General features: G+C 48.7%; 1 protein-coding gene across 2 annotated transcripts in view; it reads left to right on the top strand.

Moving 5' to 3' along the window:
- Positions 1-406: 406 nt before the first annotated feature.
- LOC149352474 (paired mesoderm homeobox protein 2-like) overlaps positions 407-21032 on the top strand; it is a 40387-nt gene continuing 19761 nt past the window's right edge. The window contains exon 1 of one of the 2 annotated variants that reach the window (XM_089577171.1): positions 407-517. In XM_089577171.1, the coding sequence (XP_089433297.1) occupies positions 496-517 (22 nt within the window). In that variant the 5' untranslated portion in view covers positions 407-495. Of the gene's footprint in view, positions 518-20850; positions 21009-21032 lie in introns of those variants that run through there. The other variant, XM_089577170.1, reaches the window with a different exon arrangement.

Below are 21032 nucleotides of genomic sequence, written 5' to 3'. Positions count from 1 at the left end.
CCTTGGGGCGCGGCCTGACGCCGGCGGAGGTAACCCGCGCGCATGGTAACGCCGGTAACGTGGGCCGCAGCGACGCGCTTGCGACGGCGCTAACGGCGCTCCCAGGCTTCCAGGCCTGCCTTCGGCACTGCGGAGCCGCGGCCAACTAGCGACCTCTGTCGGAAGCGCCGGTGTTCGCTCGTGGCGGACGTCGAACTCAGCCGTTTGTACCGGAGGCAAGAGCAAAAGGAGCCAAAGGGGGTATGCTCGCGAGCACCTCCAGCTGCCGGTTTGACTATTGCCGCTTTTTGCAACGGAAAAATTCCGCTTACACTCGCCACGCGACTGAGAGCGCGCTCCCGGTTCTGCGCCACATTTAAAATGAGCAGTGCGCGTCTCCACATTTGTGGGCTTTCCGTTTTCTTTTCCCCACTTGGCCAGTCATCGCAGGTTAAACCGCTTTTAGGTCTCGGGAGCGACGTCCTGATTGCGTAGCGCCTGAAAGATGCGATTCCCATGACTCGGCATCGGAGAGGCAGTAAGTTGCGAGCGCTTCCAGTTATGAATGAACGCTCTCTCGGAGCTCGCCATTTTTCTCGTGTGCGGGGAAAAGGGTTCTTCAGCGTGCGCCGTCCGTCGCTTCAATGATTTCTTGGTCTGAGCCTCTAATCCTATGGCGGTTCTAAGCAGACGGCGCGACGCCCTTACGTTATGGCAAAGGGTTGGACTTTTCGGTTTAAACCGCAATACACCGATAATGGTGCGCCGAATTAAATTTTCGAAATTCGGTTTTAACCAGAAAAGGTCAGTATTCATCGCATGGATGCCAGAGCTAGCTTGCTATTAAGTAGGAGTCACCAAACAACAGGAGGAAATTGATTATGAACGCCATTCAGAGGGGTGGTGAGGTGGTGGTACGTTTAGATTAAGGGGCCCTACGTACCTGCTGACTGTCATTACTGTTACTGTCATGACTGTCTTTACTGTTACTGTCATGACTGTAATTACTGACTGTTGATTGTCATATCCCCCCCCCCCCCCCCTCCCCTAGGCCAGTTCCTGAACTGCATATAAGGACACTGACGAGAAGCCATGCATAAATGTCACGAAACAATGTCATGTGCTGGATACCGTGAATGTTAAGCGGTAGTTCTATCGCTGCAGTCAGCACGCAGGCTATGCGTTGCGATGCCCCGACGTCCTCTTTCCCAACCCAGTGAATATATCAACGCTAATATGACACATCCCGCCTTTAGGAAGGCAAATCCCACTTATAAATTAGTCCGACGACTTAATCATTTAACTTCCGTTTCTTTCGGTAATGGCAATAACATACAGCTCAAATATGATGACTTATGCGTTAATTATTCGTAAACCGATTGCTTGAGCTGGCAGCAAGGCTGAGATAAACATATAAATGACTTTCGACTGCAATGATGATGCCACATTTTATCACCGTAAAAAGTCAGGAATTCATCTGCACGAAAAAAAAAACGCAGAAAAAAACCCCGAAAACTGACGTCTGAATTAAAAACCGAAAAAAAAGCAAGCCAATTTTCCAAAAACAAAAACCGAAATGTCGAGCCCTCATTCAGATGTCCTCAAAGCACGTGAGGAAATATATTCCGTGGAATATTCAAGTCCCGAAGTCCTGCAGGAGTGGCCTGATTCGGACCGGGCTTATTTAAGTGCACCGGCAGTCATGTTAAATAAGTGTTTCTGAAAATAGCCTCCCTCATGTCCTTCGCGTGCCGTGGCCAGTATGAGTCCACTATAGCCAGTATCGAGCCGTAACCGCGCCCTCAGGAACCGCGCTTACGTATTTTTCCTTCCTCTTTCGGCTGCATATTTGGCGTCCGGATATACGCGCTTCACCTATACACAAGTGGCTGAAAGGGCTATCGGCATAAGCTGGAACTCTATTTTTTTTATTTTCGAAACATAACACTTTGCGTTTCTAAGAAACACCGACAACAGGGAACATATGAAGAGTCCAGGACCGGTATATTGCATGACATGAAGTTGGTTAACCATCAATGTCACATCATGGACCCGAGTAGCAATCGAGTATTAAGTCAACGGTAGAGAGAAGGCAGAAAGTTCTGATTCTTGACAAATCGAAACAAAGTTAACAAGGGTTGAGGGGGAGCCTCAGTCTGTTTTTCCAGCGTTCCGGCAAGGGGACTTCTCTTCGTTCTACCCCTTTACATTCCTGTTCATGCATGCAGTGTGCGTTTGTTAACTTCGTGACTATGCACGCTCGTCTGCTTCATGGTCATGCCAAGGAGCAAGTTCTTCTAATGTAACCGCTTGCTAAGCTAAAACCGAAGCCTTAACCTTACGATTAGCGCCCAGATATTATCTGCGCTCTGACCACGCTAGTGGCGTCTGCTGTTAGTTTATCACAGAGAAATAACAACTTTGCGCCCAAGGCTTTTCCATTTTTTCTGGTGCTTTTGTTTCACACGCTGTGTACGTTGTTTGTGGCATATTGTGGCTTAGCCCAGAAGTTCCTCACAGTTTATACAAAAGAGCGCCTCGAAGGAGATTACCGTGTGCATGTTTTTCTTTTGTTTTGCTTGCTCATATTTCACGCGATTAGAGGGATGAAATTCGGCAGGAAATACTTTAAAAGTGGTCACACAGTGCTAACACTGCAACTTGCGAACGTTGAAATTTCAGAATGCGACAATTTAAAGCGAGTAGTTCCTCGCTTTGCCTGACTCTGTTTTCATTGCATTCGAACAACAACAACGAAAGAAAAACCAGAAAAAAATTCGACCAAAAAATAAAGTGAACCAAAGGCGACGCAAGATGGAGAGGCAAAGCGGAGGTCAAAACATTGCAGCAAGCTCTGGTGACTTATAGCGAAAGGGCGAAACACATTTTTTTTTCTTTTATTGCCAACTTCGATGTCGGTGAAACGGCGAAACAACCGAGACCTCGACACGCGACGAAACGACGAAAGTAACATGAGCGAGGGCAAACGATACAGGGTAAGGAAAGAAGCAAAGACAAGATCGCGGAATGGCTCGTAAGTTCCAGGAGAGGACTAAAGTGTCGCTCAGCGCGCGGCGTCTAGCAAGTAGCAAAAAAACATTTCGTTATAAAAGAATACGCGCACACGTAGCATAATTACGGCTTTTGCACAGGGCAGCACGTTGTTCAGGTAAATACACTAAACCTTCGTAAGGGCGGAGAAGAAGGGAAGGTGTTGTACAAGGTAAAAAAAAAAAAAGGTCAGCTAGCCAGCCGGCTGTTTTGCGGGCTCGGGGACTAATAGGTACCGGATCCCTCACAGCATATGAGCTTCAGTAGTTATAGCTCCCAAAGACCACCACTGATTTCACTCTCGAAATAAGGGGCCCCACTACAGACTTCTGCAGGAAATTGTCTGCGGATATGTCATCATCATCATCATCATCAGCCTGACTACACACACTGCAGGGCAAAGGCCTCTCCCATGACTCTCCAATTAACCCTGTCCTTTGCCAGTTGCGGCCACTGTATCCTCGCAAACTTCTTAATCTCATCCGCCCACCTAACTTTCTGCCGTCCCCTGCTACGTTTGCCTTCTCTTGGAATCCACTCGGTTACCCTTAAGGACCAGCGGTTATCTTGCCTTCGCATTATATGCCCTGCCCAAGTGGATATGTAGACGATGGTAAAAGGCACAAAAAAAAAACTTACTGCTACATTTTGTATTTTTGTGCGCTTCATTTGCCTACTATTTGCTTTTTTTTGCGCGCAATAAGTTGCTAACTCTAGCCCAAACAAACCCAACGCTATTGTTATACATTCTATTCGCAAGCTATCCGCAAAATGTTTAAGCACGTCTTCAGCACTAAAACACCGGCCTTGCAATGAGAAAAAGACTGGTGGTAATGAGACAGCTGTTGCGCAGCTGAAAAGCATTGTGGTCAGCTGTAAGAGAAGCCCCTTAAAGTGTAATGTGGTAAGGCGAAGGTAATAGCGGGAAGTCGTTGTACAACCGCATGCGGTAACAAACGGGGCAACTGTAACCACACGGGTCGCACCCGGAATCGCTTGCGAAACGCCTTCGTGGCTCCTTCGGCTGGCGTGGAACGCGCTGAGGGGGGGGGGGTCTCGACGCTGAAGCCACGTTGCTCCAGCTTGCGCGGTACGCATCGCAGGGTCTTCACACGGCATATCGTCTTCGCAGTGGCGGCGTCGGCGCATTCACTGCATGGTCTTTCTTGACATGTTCGCCGCTTTCTCTCCCAGCCTAGACCACTTCGTGACGATTGTGCAGCGGTGGGTTCTCTCATCGCCGGCTTTCCCATCGCATGTGAGAAAGAAGGCGCTGCTCAGCCAGCCATTCTATACGTGCCCCGCAGTTTGAACGGTGGCCGCACGCAGGCCATGCTGAGTGCGCCCGTGATGCGGGCGCCGCCGAGGATAAGGCCTCGGGGTTTCAGGTGTAAACAGAAGTCGCTGTAAAAAAGTTTAGTCCCGTGAAGGAGGCTTATCATTGGTTAAAACAGCAGACTGCGCATCTCCTTATCAAACTGGCACACCATGTATATTGCGGGGGAAAAAAAATAGATCTCACGAATTTGATGTCACTTGTAAGTAAGTCCCTTTACGTTGTTTCTAAAAGTACTGGTTTGAGTTTCTTTTCAATGTAGACGCGATGAAAAAAAAGTTGGACGCTACTTCTGCAGCTGACAAATTACGGCTGCCAAATTTTACCTGGCGTACTTAAAATGTTGTTAACTTTCTTTCATGAGCACGATATGATGCTCTCTGGCAGGACTCGAATGCAGTTCAAGAAATGTGTTCAATTGCCCATCATTCCGTTTTTCCTTTAGTCTTGGGCGCACTGAATTGAATAAAATCCCTATGTTTATTTTCTCACGAAACTAGAATTTACACATTTTTTACATGAACCTAATTACTTCTGATTTGTGTCCGCATGTTAGCTTGCAGGTTTATATGCCGGGTGATTTTTTAAATCCTTAGGTATTTTTATTTAAAACAATGACAGATACGTGGGACACACACACACACACACACACACACACACACACACACACACACACACACACACACACACACACACGCACACGCACACGCACACGCACACGCACACGCACACGCACACGCACGCACACGCACACGCACGCACACGCACGCACACGCACGCGCACGCGCACGCACGCACACGCACACGCACACACGCACACAGTAAGGAGTAAGGAGTAAGGTTTATTTTTAACAAATATAAACGTAATGACTCTCCAACTGAACTCTTAAACAAGGGGAATCTCTCCACTATTAGTAACCGCGCCCGGATCTCGCGCCTTAAATTCGTCTTTCTCCTCTTAAACGGTGCTCTTAATAGAGATTCTGAACGCTTTAGTTCCTTCACCAAAACGCAATACCAGAACGAAACACTCACAGCATTTAACAGAGTATAAATTCAAAACTGACACCTTTCGTTATTCATTTTTTCCGCAAGCGATTAGGGAATGGAATATGTTACCTGCAAATGTTGTTAGCTCTGAATCTCTGAGTAGTTTTCTTTGTCAACTGTCACAATTGTTTATTTGAACTTTTTAGTAAGGCTTTGCTTGTACTTTTTCGAAAAAATATTTTTTCACACTGTGCTTTATTTTGTGTTTAATACTGCCTCTTCCATTTCGAAACTGTCTCCCATGATTATCCCCTTTACAATGTTATTTCAGTTGTGTGAACCTTCTTTGTGAGTTTTTTTTTTTTGACGTACCTAAAAAAAACGAAAACAAACATGTACTCATTCCTGCAACAGCCTCGAAAGAGGCTAGCAGTACGTTCCAAATAAATAAATAAAATAAAAAATATTTTCCTCAGGTACCAAGGTCAAAAACAAGCGCAGGCTGCCCAAGCACGCGGATGCTTAGAGATTCGGACTACAGTGGTCGTTTTACCGTTAAGTTTCATTCATTCATTCATTCGGCCCCGCCGCTGTGGCTCAGTGGTTACGGCGCTCGGCTGGTGACCCGAAAGACGCGGGTTCGATCCCGACTGCGGCGGCTGAATTTCGATGGAGGCGAAACTCTAAAGGCCTGTGTACTGTGCGATGTCAGCGCACGTTAAAGAACCCCAGCTGGTCGAAATATCCGGAGCCCTTCACTACGGCGTCCTTCATAGCCTGAGTCGCTTTGGGACGTGAAACCCCAATGAACCAACCAAATCATTCATTCATTCCTTCATTGTGCTTGTTGGCTTCACTGCTTTGCTTAGCTACATAACAGAAAAGGAGGCTTTTTAGGCGCAAATTTCCACAAAGGGGCGTGCGAGATCGCCCAGTGCGGGCTCGCAGCAGAACGTTTCCATCGCAGACAGGTCGTGCCAGGATCCAGCCGTCGTCGACGGCGGCAGCCGCAGCCCGTACGCCCCGCTGGCCGCTCGGGGCACGTCAGCCTGAGTGTCAGCGACGCCGCGCCGCAGAGACGGATCACGCCTCGCGCAGCTGCCGCGAGGCGACGCAGAACTGTCACGGGAGCAGTCAGTGATCCCCGGATGCCTGAGGAGCGAGTGCCGTGCGTGCCGACTTGTGTTTGTCTAGCGAGACAGCGCAAACAGCGCAGCTGGCAGCGTCTCGACAACAGGAAAGGCGGCGGAGAAGGCCGGAGGCAGAGGGCATTCTGCCAAGGCTCGGAGCGCACCCCTCCCCTTGATTTTCTGCACTCGGGAATTCCGCTTCTTGCGAAACTCAACGCAGTAAAAATTAAACGTGGAAGCCAGCAGCGTTGCTGAGGTCATCAGCGGCTCGATCGGGTCGTCGTAAATGCGTTTGGCTGACGCGTGCTGACTGGTCTAGTGCATTTTTGGCTGCACCTGCGCCCCTAATCAGCATCAAACATGTCATTCATTCCCGCGCGCACCGTAGCAACTTTTTCTTGGGGGCATGTATTATTCTACCGGCTTTTCTAGTATTTCTCGCGCCGTATCCACAAAGCTGCTTCTGCAAGATTCTGCGTGGGGGCCACTTCACCAAATAGGTCGAGTGGTTCGATATATAACCCATGGTCTCACTTAATTTCTCATTTTAATTTATTTATTTATTTATTCACGTTACCCCTAAAGGCCCTCCAGAGGAGGCTATTACATAGGAGGTGGGGGGATAATTATCCTAATTTCTTCTGTTCTCATTATAACTTCTAATTCCTATTTTAACTTGGGATTCTTTTATACGTCGTGAAAGAAAAAAAGTAGTACATTTTTTATCTATTTTGGTCTCTTCCCTTTTCAGCCTATTTTTGGCTACGCCAATACTGAATATATGCTTCGAAGCTTGTCGGGGCCCGTAATATTATACTCGTTCAGCCCGACAACGCCTCATAACAATGATACAGCTCATATGATGAATTTTTGAGTACCTATGCGACAATGGTAATGCAAGTGTTATGGTTGTAACGAAAAAATGTAATTCATCCCCTGTCCTTTCTTTTTTTTTTAGAAAGCAATATCTGCACTCCATTATGAAGGCCGTTTGGCGGCAAAAGAAATCCAGTATCTCTCATTTGCAGGCGACCGTTTTATAAAGTGTGGTGGCCAATATAATTTTTTTGACACTTGAAAAACTGCAGCGGTAACTTAAGCTAATTCGTAATGCCTATACACCCAGTACTTGCTTCCGCAGGCCAGTTGGTGGTTTCAATACTCCGAGAAGATAAAAACACCGACGACGATGCCCCTCGTGTCAGTTTGTGATGCTGACTCTATATTTGCGCCAAAAAATGAGACAAAGTTTCTGCTTTGGGAGAACGGTCTCCTTTTCGTTAGGGGGAAGGGGGGTGGGATGTTGCCGAGACTACGGCTGAGGGAAACGCGGGACTAAAGCGGTCTCCTTGCTGGCCTCGGCAAAATTTTACGCCGCAATCGTGAGAGAGGCGTCACTTTGGGCTTTGCGACGAGAGCTGTATGAGCGACATCTTCCAGGCTGAATGGAGTCGTCTGTTGTAACCAAAAACGCCACCGATCACTCGCTTTTCGCAAGACAACGTTACCTAGACGATACTGCGCCACCGGAATGTTTGGGCCAGGTGGGTGAAGCCCTCAAATAAATCCATTAATCGATCAGCAAGCGTCGCTACCCAAAAATGCTTGCTTTAGAGCGCAGTTTCGTCTTTTTTTCTCTCAGTTTCTGGAAGGGTTTCGAGTGTTTACACAAATAACTCCTGAAGAGCATAACCCGCGTCTACCTTGTTCGAAGGTCACAAGGGAGTGGAAGGCGTCGAGCCCGCGAGTAACTGGTGTCCGAATCAGGCTTCTTATTCCACAATGGCGCTCGTAACAATTGTTCGGGCGGTGGTAACACACCATAGAAACATAACGAAGGCACTGTAGATTGCGAGAAAATCCAGCATACCGCTCTTTAATTCTACCTTAGTCCGCTGTAAGAGTAAGTTTTCCGCGAAGTGCAAAAAGTTTCGGGCTTCGATATTGCTTTACCTAAATACAGAGGAGCGCAACACAACGCAGCGTAACACAAGGCGACGCAAAGCAACACAACACAACACAAAATTTTGTTTTATATAGAAGAAAAATATCGCCTCTAGTGAGAAATTCCAAAAAATTAAGTAATTTTAAAACAAGCGTGAGAAACTGTTGCATGCGAACGAAAATGTAAGCATTCCAGCTGGTATTCCACATTCCATATTCATCCTTGAAATGAAGCCTTTATTTTGAGTAAGAGGTTTGTTAAATTACTAAGAGTGACGTAACAAGTAATGCAAATGACCCAAAAAAGAAATTATAAAGCAGTGCCGCTCAGTTTATTTATTGAATGGCGAACTTAAAGTTTGGTGCTCCCAAAATAAAAACAATGCTTGTGTCTGTTGTTACCTGATGCGTTCAACCCATAGATGGAATTTAATTACTAAAAACTATCTAAAGCTCTCTATTGCATTAACTTTTTGGGGTTTTAGCCTGTGATCTCATGAAACCTAGCAAGCTGCTTGGGATAGCGAAGGGTTTGCTCTTTTGAGACTGGTGTCGAAATAATATTTACTTCGGCTTGACACGGGACAGGTTTTACTGCAGCACGAATTTCATCCCGTTTCCAGAGAACCTGTCTCGTTATTCATGCATGCCACGGTGCATGATAAACCAACGAATATTGAATTAGACGAATATTGTCGGCTTGGGTTGTACCAAGGGAAAATCTAATGTAAACAACAAATGGTTTGACATTCACTGATTAACCGTACCGCAGGTCCTCTTGTGCGCAGCCATGCGGGGTTTTGAATCGTGGACTGCGACAGTTTATTTTTGGCGTCTTTTATGTTCCAAACTGACACATCGACAGTTTTTCTGCGTCACTATAGGGGCGCAAATTTCAATAAAATTATTGATTTGCGCTATGTTTACTTGAAAGCTGCAGTTATGGGGGCCTATATTTTTCGCATAGACCTAAATATTAGTTTTTTTTTTTGTTTTTTTTCGCTTGAAGAGCCGTGAATTGAGAATGCGGTGAATAAAACACGTTGGACTGGATTAGATGAAACCGGCCTTTATTGATGTTGCCATCTAGTCGCTACTGCGAGGCGAACCTCTCTCATTGTCATTCATTCTACTCTGCTGACTGGCTGCTGTATCATCACCTGTAGTCTTCGTTCATCTCCTTGCTATTCTTGCTTTTTTATCAGCTTCTTCTATATCTGTATTCTATTGTTTATTTCCGCTCCCTGTTGTCTGGCAAACAGCCAGTCTGGCAACTAGCGCAGGTGCAGCGGTGGTTGTTCGGAGAGCTCCATCTCGTCTCCGTGTCGACGCGTGGTAAAGCGAGGCTTAAGTGCCATCTTTTTTTTCTTGCTTAATCAGTGAACTATACTTAAAATAACGTTCCTTTGGCTCGTTGCCTCAGACTGCCAGAGCACGTAACCTCTCCAGAGGCACGCGGTCGGGCGACAACTGCTCCGCGCCTCATTAGCACACCAGAATTCGCAGCCTTCCGGGCTGGCGTGATTCATCGCTGCCAACAACAAGCCCCGTTGGGCCGTCTACAATGAATGCAAGAGACGGGCGTTCAGAGCGTAAGCAGAAGATGTTCATTAGTCAACGCAGGGTCACAACCATACATGACGTGAAGCAGCGATTGAATAATCTCGTTCACATTGAAGAGACTACAGTAAAATCCATTCCGGCGTGCTACCTTCCGAACAACAGGGTGTTTCATATAAGACATTAAACAATTTTAAAAAATAGGCTTTTTGAGTTAGAATAGTGATTTTTCGGCGTAGCATTGTCAGCGGTGTATTACATCAGAATAGCTAAGAAGTGGTAACTGGCAGGCTGGTTAACTAATATTGAATAGTAAACGTTTTAACTATTAGCGTTAGGTTCCTTAATTATTGACAGGCGCGTAGCCCATGGTAAGTAATATTCATATAAGTTGTTAAAATTTCGAAAACGCGATTACCATCGGCGATGTGGCTGAACAAATTGCTCAACAAAACAATGGCTCAACAAAACAGCTTGCAGGCAAAGCAACCTATCTAGTGCACGCAACTCTTCGAAATAGCCAAAATTTGTTAGACCATAGCGCCAAGGGTAAGCGCGTTTTCTAAATTCTAAAAACTGTTATGGGCATTACTTACAGTGGGCTACAGCCTCTCAATAGTTAAGGACCCTAACAGTAATAGTTAAAAAGTTAACTATTCAATTTTAGTTAACCTGCCGGCTAGTTAGCACCTCTTGGCTGCATTCTGCTGTACTACACCGCTCACAGAGCTATGCCAAAAAAGCGCTATTCTAATAGACCTCTCCCTCGAGTAAACAACGTGACGTCACGGAACGCACGTGCAGCGACTGCAGCGCTCTCCTTCCTAGCGGCGATGGGCAAAACGCGCTCTCTTCGGCTGGCATCCAGCGCTCTCGTACGTGCCTCGGAAGCGATGGAGCTGTCAGGGTACGCGAAATCACTGCCTGAAATCGCCCGGCAGCGATATGTTGAAAAGTTGAAAGTCGACGGGAAACAGTACCCTGACCCGTTCGTTTTGAAGGACTGGAGAAACGACCCGAAATTGTGGCCAGACGTGCGTTTTGGCGACATTACGTTTATCTCGTTCAGACGCCCGGCCCTTACTGAGAGCATGAAGTGCTACCGTTCGCTGAAGGCGTACGTTCTTGCAGCAAAAGGGCACGTGCGCCAAGTTTTGGCAGCCGACTTTGGTTTAGAGTGCTGCTTTTTAAAAGCAAAAGTGACCCCGTCGCAGAGGACCACCGGCGAGCCGTACGAAGCGTGGACGCTTTTGCGAGAAGAAGGAAGCGTGCAGGCAGCTCACTGCACATGCATGGCCGGGTAAGTTCAAGTGTTCGGCGGGGTGTCGAAAAACAGCGTTTTAACGCGCTACCTTGATCAGCAGAAAGCTAATTGCATGCGGTAGATTCGAAATGCATTACACGCTAACCGTCACGTCAGAATACTGTTCACGTGTGAAGTCAGCGTACAATAATGCAGTGCGTAGGATGTCATATATTTTGATTGTGTTAGTGCATGCGAAGTCTTATATTTTTATTGTGTTATCCGGTTCTGTATCGCAACCGCCGCCGCCATGGCATCGCTGATTCGATCTCGGCCGCTTGTCGACGGGGCTGAAGCTGAGAACGCTGACTGTGCGCCGGGACGGGGCGCCTGCGTTGGCGGATAAGACGAGAAAAAAAGTTCACAGTGCATTCACCTCGCTAGCTCTTCAAAATCAGCAACTGAAAGAAAGGAATGCTTCTCACCAGAGATGAAGTGCGCTCCGCATATCCTATCTGCCGGTCTTGGCTTCCATTTATCTCGACGCATTGCGTGCACCTTCAGGAGATTCTCGCCCCGCGGAAAACGAAAAAAAGCGGATGCCTTTCTTGGCACGGTTAGTGCATCCCACGGCACAGCAGCTCATAGGCATCACGAGACAGGGTCGAGGCACGGGTTCCGGCGCCCGCACTGCGATAGCTTCCTTGCTCGCCCAGCAAAACTATACGGGATCGCACGCAAACGGAGGACTGTTTTTCCCATCGGGTTCCCGGCGTGAACCGGAAACGTCATCGCTGTGACGTCACTCGCCTCGCATGACGTACCCGAGGAGAGGTCTATTCAAAAAGCCCATTTTTAAAATTATGGAAAGTCTTAGGTGAAACACCCTTTATATAGCCGCCGCGTGCTCAGCAGCAGATTTGAAAGACGCGGGTTCGATCCCGACCGCGCAAGACGTATTTCAATGGAGGCTAAATGCTAGAGACCTGTGTGATGAGCGATGTCAGTGGACATTAAATAACCCAGGTGGTCGAAATTTTCCGGAGCCCTCCACTAGGGCTTCCCTCATGGCCTGAGTCGCCTTAGGATGCTAAGCACCATAAACCTAAACACACGTATATATAGTCGAGCCCACGTACAAGGAACCTTGCGGTCACACAGATTACGTTCGTTGTATCTGAGGTTCGTAGCAAGCGGACTTTTCATTGTAGATACATAGATAGAAAGTGCAACGAAATTGGCGCTTATTTCTTACAAGACTTCGTTATAAGCATCGTTAAAACATTACGTTGGGCTAGTTGTTATTTGCTTGCTGGAATCATTTTCTTAGGGGTTTAAAAACACAGACACTACATTTACGACGTTGATTGTCGTAGATGTAGTGTCGGTGTTTTTGACCGTTAAGAAAATGATTCCAGTAAGTTATTTATGAGCGTCGGCTTCCTCAAAGGATATATGTTACGGCGCTTGCAATGCCTTCAACGGTGGCCACACTTAATATTTCTCGCCGAGGTCCTGAGTGCCAACAATTAAACTGAGGAGCAGGATGTAACTAATCGCAGTTAAGCCGTTCACGGCAGTTGGTGGCAGGTCGGCCTCCTAGTAATCGTCACCAGATTCTCAGCCGTCGAGCAGTGCTCGTACTTCGCGTACAGTGGCTTCTTCAGTGCACGACTTTGCGATGCCCGCGTAATGATCCACACCAACGAAGTCGTCTCAGGCGAAATCATGTCCGGTCATGTGTGCATCATCAACACGTTGCTACGAATCAACGTGCGTATAATCTCAGTTGTCAGACGTCAGTCGTCTAATCTCAACCATGCTTTACGGAAGCAATTCCTGTTGCGCTCCACAGTCCCATCTACATGGCCTTAATAATTTCCACCCCAGCGAACAAAGATATCCGAAGCGGAGTGTCGCTGCTGCTGTGTCAGTTGCTATCAGCATAAGCTGGATGATGCGCCGATGTTCTGGGACATTTTGGGCACATGAATGACGGCCATGTCGTATAGCTGGATCTCAGCCTTCTCATTTGGCTGCGGGAAGAGCGTTTCCACCATAACCAGAGGAGGCAATATGGGATGCGTTTCAGTGTTGTCAAGCACGAGTTGGAGCTCGTATTTTTTTCGCTATGTCAGTGTCGAACCCAAAAAGCCACTCGGCAAGCAAATCGTGCGCGATACCCATCGAGCCATTGGACGTTGTGCCTGGTTGCACGCTCGTCGCATAAAAAGAAAAAAATAATGGCAGTATCTTAGCTCAGCTAGGCAAGGATATGCGTAGAGAAAGCAGTTTCGTCTACTGACATTTCGGTAGCGACTTGCCGGCGTTTCTTCGCGAGACGTTCCTCTCGTTCTTCGGGCGTCTCAGCCGCCCGCTCGTCCTTTCTCGCCTCGTTTTCATGCTGTCGGCCGGCCTTGTACCATGCGACGACTTCTGGATCGGAAGACTCAAGCTCTTCTTCTTCCATGGTGCGCGTCTGAGGAGTGAGCGCATCGCTTCCGGCTTATATCCCAGCTGCGCGGCGCGACTCTACGCATGCGCAGTGCAGCGCAGCGGCTGCGGCGTCGTGGTTGCCATGGTAACGGCGCATGCGCAGTAGTGGCCTTTGGCAGGCACCGCGAAATGCGCTTCTGCTAACCTTGCGTAGCTTTCGCTACAAAACTCAGGCGTTAACCAGGCTTCAGTATTCGGCCTGCAGCGTACGAAAACGTAGCTCTCAAAGCATCCTAGTGCGCGAGATTTGCATATGGCAAAGAACTGTCACCGGTCGCTGCCGTTTATCTTCGTGCACACTAGGTTGTTCGCCTTTCAAGGCAGGCGCTTTCGACGGCACCATTTGGTAAAATTGCCGTCATTGCCGTTTTGTCAGCTATGTCTCGGGCATTTTCACTGCGTTTTTGGGTTCCCACGTTCTTTCTACGGGTGGGTGTCACGGACGCCCGAAGACGCTCTTCCATGTCCGCGCTCACCGGAAGAGAAAGTGTTTCCGCTGCCGGGCGGAGTTTACGGCGCCTCCTTGTTTTTTATTGGCCATTTACGCCGCCACTGTTGTTCGTTCTATCTGAGAGGCAGTCGCATTGCCCTAATGCATATTTTGACGATAGCCCCTATGGCTTCTCGGCCTTTTGGCTAAGATAAAAGTGTCCCTTGACGATAGCCCCACCCTTATTCGTTATAAGCAAGTACTCGATACAACTGCGGCCGTTATAACTGGGTTCGACTATGTATACACAGGAATGGGGATATGAGGGGCTGGTTATAATATATTCAGGAAAACAACAATCACTGAAACTAAGTATAGTGGAATGTTTCCCTTTTTTAAATTAGTGGTCTTTGTCACCTGGAAATTAGTAGTGCAATCATTTTATGGCTGAAAGTTAATAGATTAAAAAGCAGAAGAAACACAACCACAAACGGAAAGGGGGATCCGAACCCACGACCTCTGCATGTCGGGTACGGTGCTCTGCCAACTGACCTATGGTGGCGGCTCTTTACTAATCTCCTGCTTTTGTGGATATCTACGCTGCCTGCAACTTAACCACGAGAGAGTTTACGAGCGTCGCCCTCGTCCATTTAGCGCCGGACATCGAATGTCCTGTATTGCCGCTAGTGTCACGTGGAACGTGATTAAACGTTGAGTGCGGCAGCTGTGCGAGAACCGTCTTATGCTACCTATGACACCAATTATCTTTCATCCATGAAATTATTACACAACTAACTTCCCATTGATCAAGATCAAAATTATAAAAAATGAAACAAACATTCCCCTATGCTTTCCTTAGTTTCAGTGATCGTTGGATTTGTGCACAAGAGGGGGTCCATTCTCTTCTGCATGGACTATCGCCTACTCAACAAAATTACGCGTAGGGATATGTATCCTCTCCCGCGCATCAACGACGCATTTGATTGTCTGCAAGGCGCAGAATTCTTTTCATCCCTTGATTAACGCTCGTGTTATTGCAGGCACCCATGGCAACGGCTGATCGTGCGAAGACCGCTTTTGTCATTACAGACGGACTCCACGACACCCTGACAGCCACAAGAAGATCCAAGAGACAGAGGACGTACTGGACGACATCAGGGCGACTTACACAATACTACCCATCCCTAAGCCCATGCAGCTATAACTGCAGCGAGGCAGGAGGGAAGCAAGGGCTCAGGCGATGGAACAACGCATCGCTGGCAAAAAAGTAATCCGTTTTCGTAGACGCAGCCAGCTACCAAAGACACAGAGCCATGGGGGCAGCGGCAACTGACTACGCTCACAAGGAGCTAGCTAGCGTCACCATGAGGGATTGTGCTACACCTACTCAAGTAAAGGATACTGCCATTGCTCTCGCCGTAGCCGAAGGCAACAGAAGTGAATCGCTGGTAATCATCTCGGACTCGCATATGGCCTGCCGGAATTTCCGGAAAGGAGGAATTGGCAAGAATGCTCCCCGCATTCTAAGCCAAGGTGGCTCAAGCGAACAAAACATTCGATCTTGAGGGCACCGGGACACGCCAGCCTGGCCGGGAAACATGCAGCGGACGCCATCGCTCGAGGACATACTAACCGAATGACGGCTGATGCGTTGGGACTCGAGCCAGTTGCCCAGACGTACCGTGACATACTGGAGCACTTTAGGGTACTAAGGAGGGTCTATCCCCCACACCACTGCCAACTCATTAAAGTGCAGACAGTAAGTTGGAGGCAGCTCCAAACACACACAGATCGGTGCTTATTTATCCTAAATAAGATACACCCCGCTACATACAGGCTCGCATGCCCATGGTGTGGAGAGACAGCTACGCTATATCACACCACATGGGGATGCCAACGCAACTCTAGCAGTCCCAGTCAGGCACAATGCCACGTAGGAGCAGTTGGAGGCGCGCTGTCCAGCTGGGAACCCCGAGATCAGCTTTCACTGGTCGAACGGGCCCAAGCTGTAGCAGCCGCCGCCGGAGTCCTGGAGTAGGGACTTCACCTATGAAGACAACCAAGACTTTAGGAGCAGTGAATAAGCGTTCTGTCTGTTTCTCTGTGAATGCAGCGTTGTGCAATTCGACCTCTGCAACACCCCAGCGACGTTCTAAAGAATGATGGACAAAGTGCTGCGTGGCCTCAGATGGCATATCTGCATGTGTTACCTGGACGCAAGGGCGTCCGCACCCAATGTCCGGGGATGGGGCGGCGGTAGGTTAGCACCAAAAAGGAACTAGTGCATAAATAATATCCGTAATTCCAGGAGGGAGGGGGGGGGGGGGGGGGAGGGGCAACCGCCTTCCACTTCCCCCCCTTCCGGACGCCCATGCCTGGACGACGTCGTCATCTTCTTCCCTGATTCGCCAACCCATGTGAGTCGTCTCCGCCTGGTCTTGACACGCGGCGGCGTTCAACTCTACCTGTAAAAATGTCACTTCGTTGCCCGCAAACTCTCAATCCTCGGCGCCGTCGTGTGTAAAGATGGAGTTCTACTTGAACCTGATGACTTCCAGAAACTTACCTCTATCAAAGAACTGCGCAGTTTCGTAGGCCTCTGCTCCTACTTTCTTAGTTTTGTCCGAAATTTCGCTACAACCATTAGCTTCCCTTATACGGCTCCTGAATGGCCCCACTAACATCTCCTCTTGGATATCGGCCTGCGACGACGCGTTCGCGACACTCTGCTATGTTTTGACTTCGCCGCCCATACTTCGTCACTACGATCCCGCTGCCCCAACGAACTCCACATCGATGCCAACGGTGTCGGCCTCAGTGCGGTCCTAGCCCAGCGCAAGCCTGCATTTTCCGAATTTTCCGTGGCCTATGCCAGCCGTGCTCTTACGAAAGCAGAGTCCAACTACTCCGTTATTGAAGAGGAGTGTTTGGCAATAGTGTGGACGACAGACCGTCATGTCCTCTGCTGGCTCTCTTCTCTTAAGGATCCGCCGGGACGTCTCGGCCGTTAGGCCCTGCGGCTTCAATGATATCATATCCGTGTCATGTACCGCTCGGGCCGCCAGCATTCTGACTACGACGCTCCCTTCCAGTTTCTGGTGCCTTCGCCAGCCCCTATTTTTCCCGCGCCCTGCCCACCACCGACCGCCCTCCACATCTTGGATAAGCCTTCCGAGCAGCGACGGGATCCTTAGATTTCTGCCCTACTGAATGTCTTCTGTGCCCCTACCATGGCTCCACATCCTCGGGTCCTCCGCCGCCAATATTCCCATTTCTCCGTCCGGGACGGTCTTCTTTACCGCCGCAACTGCAAATCTGACGACAGAAATCTTTGTCACCCCGCGGGTCTTGTCATCCCACGCCAGTGCTGAACCGCTGAAGGCGGATTCAACATTGCATAGCACCATTTTTTTTTGCTCAATAGTTTCATTTGCTAAGAACCGCTTGTAAAGAATAGTTTGGCACCGATAGCTTGTTTGTTTTAAGATGTGAAATCAAGTGTTGATCAAATACAACCGTGGTGTGCGGACCCGCAATGTACCAGGAAAAACAAACCATGAATTGAAATTAAAATCATTTGCCAGCGAGACAAATAATGATAACGTAGCTTTGAGAGCCCAGCCCGAAACCTAGAGTCTTGAATAAGAACCCGGGCCTCAAAGTAAAATGCGTTGTTTGCGTCAGGACCTGGAAAGCCGTGGCCCATACTCAAAGCTAGTTATCCCATAAGTATTAAAATTTTAAATTCTAGACTGCGGTTTAACGTCGCTAAGCGACACCTCAGTTATGCCGTACGTCGTAGTGGAAGGTTCCAGATTAATTTAAACCGCCTGATGTTTTTTAACACCTGGTGACATCGCACAGCACACAGGCGTTTTTGTAATTCGCCTCCATCGAAATATGACCACCGCGACTTGAGTAAAACCCGCAACCTCGGGACCAGCAACTGAACACCCGGAAGTCACTGAGCCACAGGGGCGGGTCTTTCCGGAAGTACTTATAGCAAAGCTTGGAGCTTGTAAGCACGTGCATCTAGAGAAAATGACGCTGCCAAACTCGCGGACATGCTTCAAACAGAGTTTTGCATTGATCCAAAGCGTGCATTGATCGAAAACGTGCATTGATGGAGTTTTGCATTGATCGAAAACAAAAGGCGTAGATTCTTTTCGTGTAATAGATTCCATATGTGGCCACTTATTAAAATACTTTCAAAACAATTTGAAAAATTTTCTGCTCGAGGCACAAAAGACAACAGAATAGTGCAGTTGCCGTCAGGAGAAGCTTGGAAAATGGGTTCTGTAAGTAGAAGAACAAAGGCTGTCGAAGCGGGCTTCCTTTTAATTAGGACAGCTAAGACTGCAGACAGTGGTGCAAACTATAGAGGTCTGCTGGCGAGAAGAATGCACAGTCAGGGACAAAAGTCTCTGGACCGCATGCGCCCTCAACGAAGCCAATAAATCTATAATTAGCCACTGGCTGGAGCCACACTTGTTGAGTAGAAAGGTGAAATCCAGTTCTTTCACCTCCACAAGTGTGATCTCCAGCCAACGGCTAATTACAGAGCTTTTGGATTTGTTTACGGCGTACGCGGTTCAGAGATTTTTGTCCCTGACTGTACCATCAGTGTCAAATGAAACGCGAATAGGCAGGACAGCGTCGTGTCCCGCCTCTCTCTTCTTTGTCTCGTGCTGCTCTGCTCCCGCCACAAGGCCAAAAATAGTATATCGGAATAAGATAAGCTGGCTAAGAAGTATGGCTACATGAATACTTCCATGGAGAGGTCTTCGCACACTGGAAGTGAAAATCAAGTGCTCTAACATTCATCCTCTTTTAAATGAAACCGCCTCGTAAGGCTGTCCTCGTTTCAGTAGTCTCGTTCGCGTTATATCTCTTGCTATGGTACTACACGTTCAGGCTCCATTTAAGAAATACCGATTGAGGACAGTAACCTGTGAAATGGAAACGGAGACAAGGACGGTGACTGAACATCGCCGATTTTGTCTTTATTTACGAGATGGAAGGCCGTACTGGGAGCAAAAACAAACTGGAAGGGACACTGAAGTTCCGCCTTAAGGTTATGACCCGATAGCTTTAGTCGGTTAATACCCATATGTGCGGAATTGGTCATTCTCTACTTTACATTAATAGATCCCTGGCATTCCTCATACCACTCCTGTCGCAGAGGTGGAGCAGTTAAGCGATGCACGACTACCCTGCGATGGCAGGTGCTGCCACCGGGAGGGCTTGTGGGACCCAGGTTGCCCTTCCCAGCAACCTCTCGCGAGCAAATCCTTAATTTTAAGTGACGCCTGCCATGGTGGGTAGCTTTCTCACAATCTGGTGCGCAGGTTGTGATGACGTGACATGGTCTTGTGACTTAGGTAGCCCACCTGCCACCCAGGTTGCTTCTCTGGTTATTTCTCGCTCATGCCGCCGCCGCCGGCGACGACGCCGGGTTTTCCGTTGACCGGGGCCCTTAACCCTATGACGTTAGTAGTTTTCTGCCTTAAATAAACGTCTGAATGCAGAAAAGAAGATAGTTCAGAGTGGTAGAGAGTGAGAGATAACGTTCATTGCATAACCAAGGTCCGGGTCACTTTCTCAAGAGACCGAAGAGCTAAACGCGGTATCAAATATCATGTTACTATTTTTTATCTGCTGATTCTTTTACTATTTTATCATTAGAACCTAACGTCTTAAACATCACTGTTTAAGCAATGTTACTCGCCGGTTTTGGTTGGCCAATGGCAGATAGATAAAAAGAATCAATCAGCGAACTGGTCGCAACAAAATACGGACCTGGAAGTCCCTTGTAGTCGCTCCTAGCCATCGCACGTTGGAAGTAAAGCTTTTGACACGTTCAAAAGGGTGAGGGGCGAAATTTGACCTCAGCGCCCAGGTAGCCGAGTAACATAAACCGATCATAGGCGCAATTCTGCATGACATGCACTTTCTGCTGCAGCCTCAATAGCCGTGAGGACAACACAACTCTGCCGCTAAATTTTAGAGCATTGTGTCGGTGCTGGGGAGAAAAGCAGCAGCTGACTTTTGACATATACAGCCCGTTTCTTTTATAGCCTATCTCGATCAACCGAATAAGAAAAGATAAAGAAGTTCACACAAAGGCAGTGTTTTCAGGGAATAGAAAGTACCTTAGGTGCCAAATGCCACGGCAGGAGTAAAGCAAACCATACGAGGCAAAGTTGGACTTGAACGTGGCGGCTACTGCGCTTACAGAGGACAAGAACAGCAGCTCAATGTTGGCATGTTACGCTGCGGCACAATGTAGCGCGTGCCTTTTGCGTGATGAAGTAAAACTCTTAGCAATGCATTTACTGAGCTACAGATCTGAGCCACGGAATCGGTGTTTTCAGGAGCGGGAAGGCGACTTAAATACCCGTTTAAGAAGTAAGCATTTTTGGAGCAGCGAAATTCACCCCACAGCCCAGCCGTGAAACGACAGGAATGATACAGTCAAGGGGGAGCCCCTCGCAGAGCCAGTGCCGCGGGGGCGCCAAGGGGGAGGGTGCCGTTTGCGTCGTAGCAGCGCTTCTGCCGCTCCGCGGGCCGCAGGCCTTACGGGGGCCCATGCCAAGGGGGGTGGGGTGGTGGTGCCGGGGCGTCTCCGCAAGCGCCCGAGCCCACGCTCAGGGCGCCGTGCTGGCGGCACAGGCCCCTCCTCCCTGGCCGCGTGGAGGAAGCGGGCGGGGCCGCCCTGGCGCTGGGCCGCCGCCGGGGCCCAGAGAGCCTCCATGGGACCCGAGCACCAGGCCGCGGCGCAGGGCTTCTCCGTGCAGCGCCTGCTCGACCAGGCGCCCGCCGCACAGCGCGCCCGGCAGCCGTCCACAGGTGAGCGCCGCACTCGCGGGTTAA

This window comes from Amblyomma mixtum, chromosome 3 (assembly GCF_055824585.1).
Source record: "Amblyomma mixtum isolate Tamu chromosome 3, ASM5582458v1, whole genome shotgun sequence".
Classification (NCBI taxonomy): domain Eukaryota; kingdom Metazoa; phylum Arthropoda; class Arachnida; order Ixodida; family Ixodidae; genus Amblyomma; species Amblyomma mixtum.
Note: the sequence above shows the minus strand (reverse complement) of the source record. Positions and strands in the feature narration are given on the sequence as shown.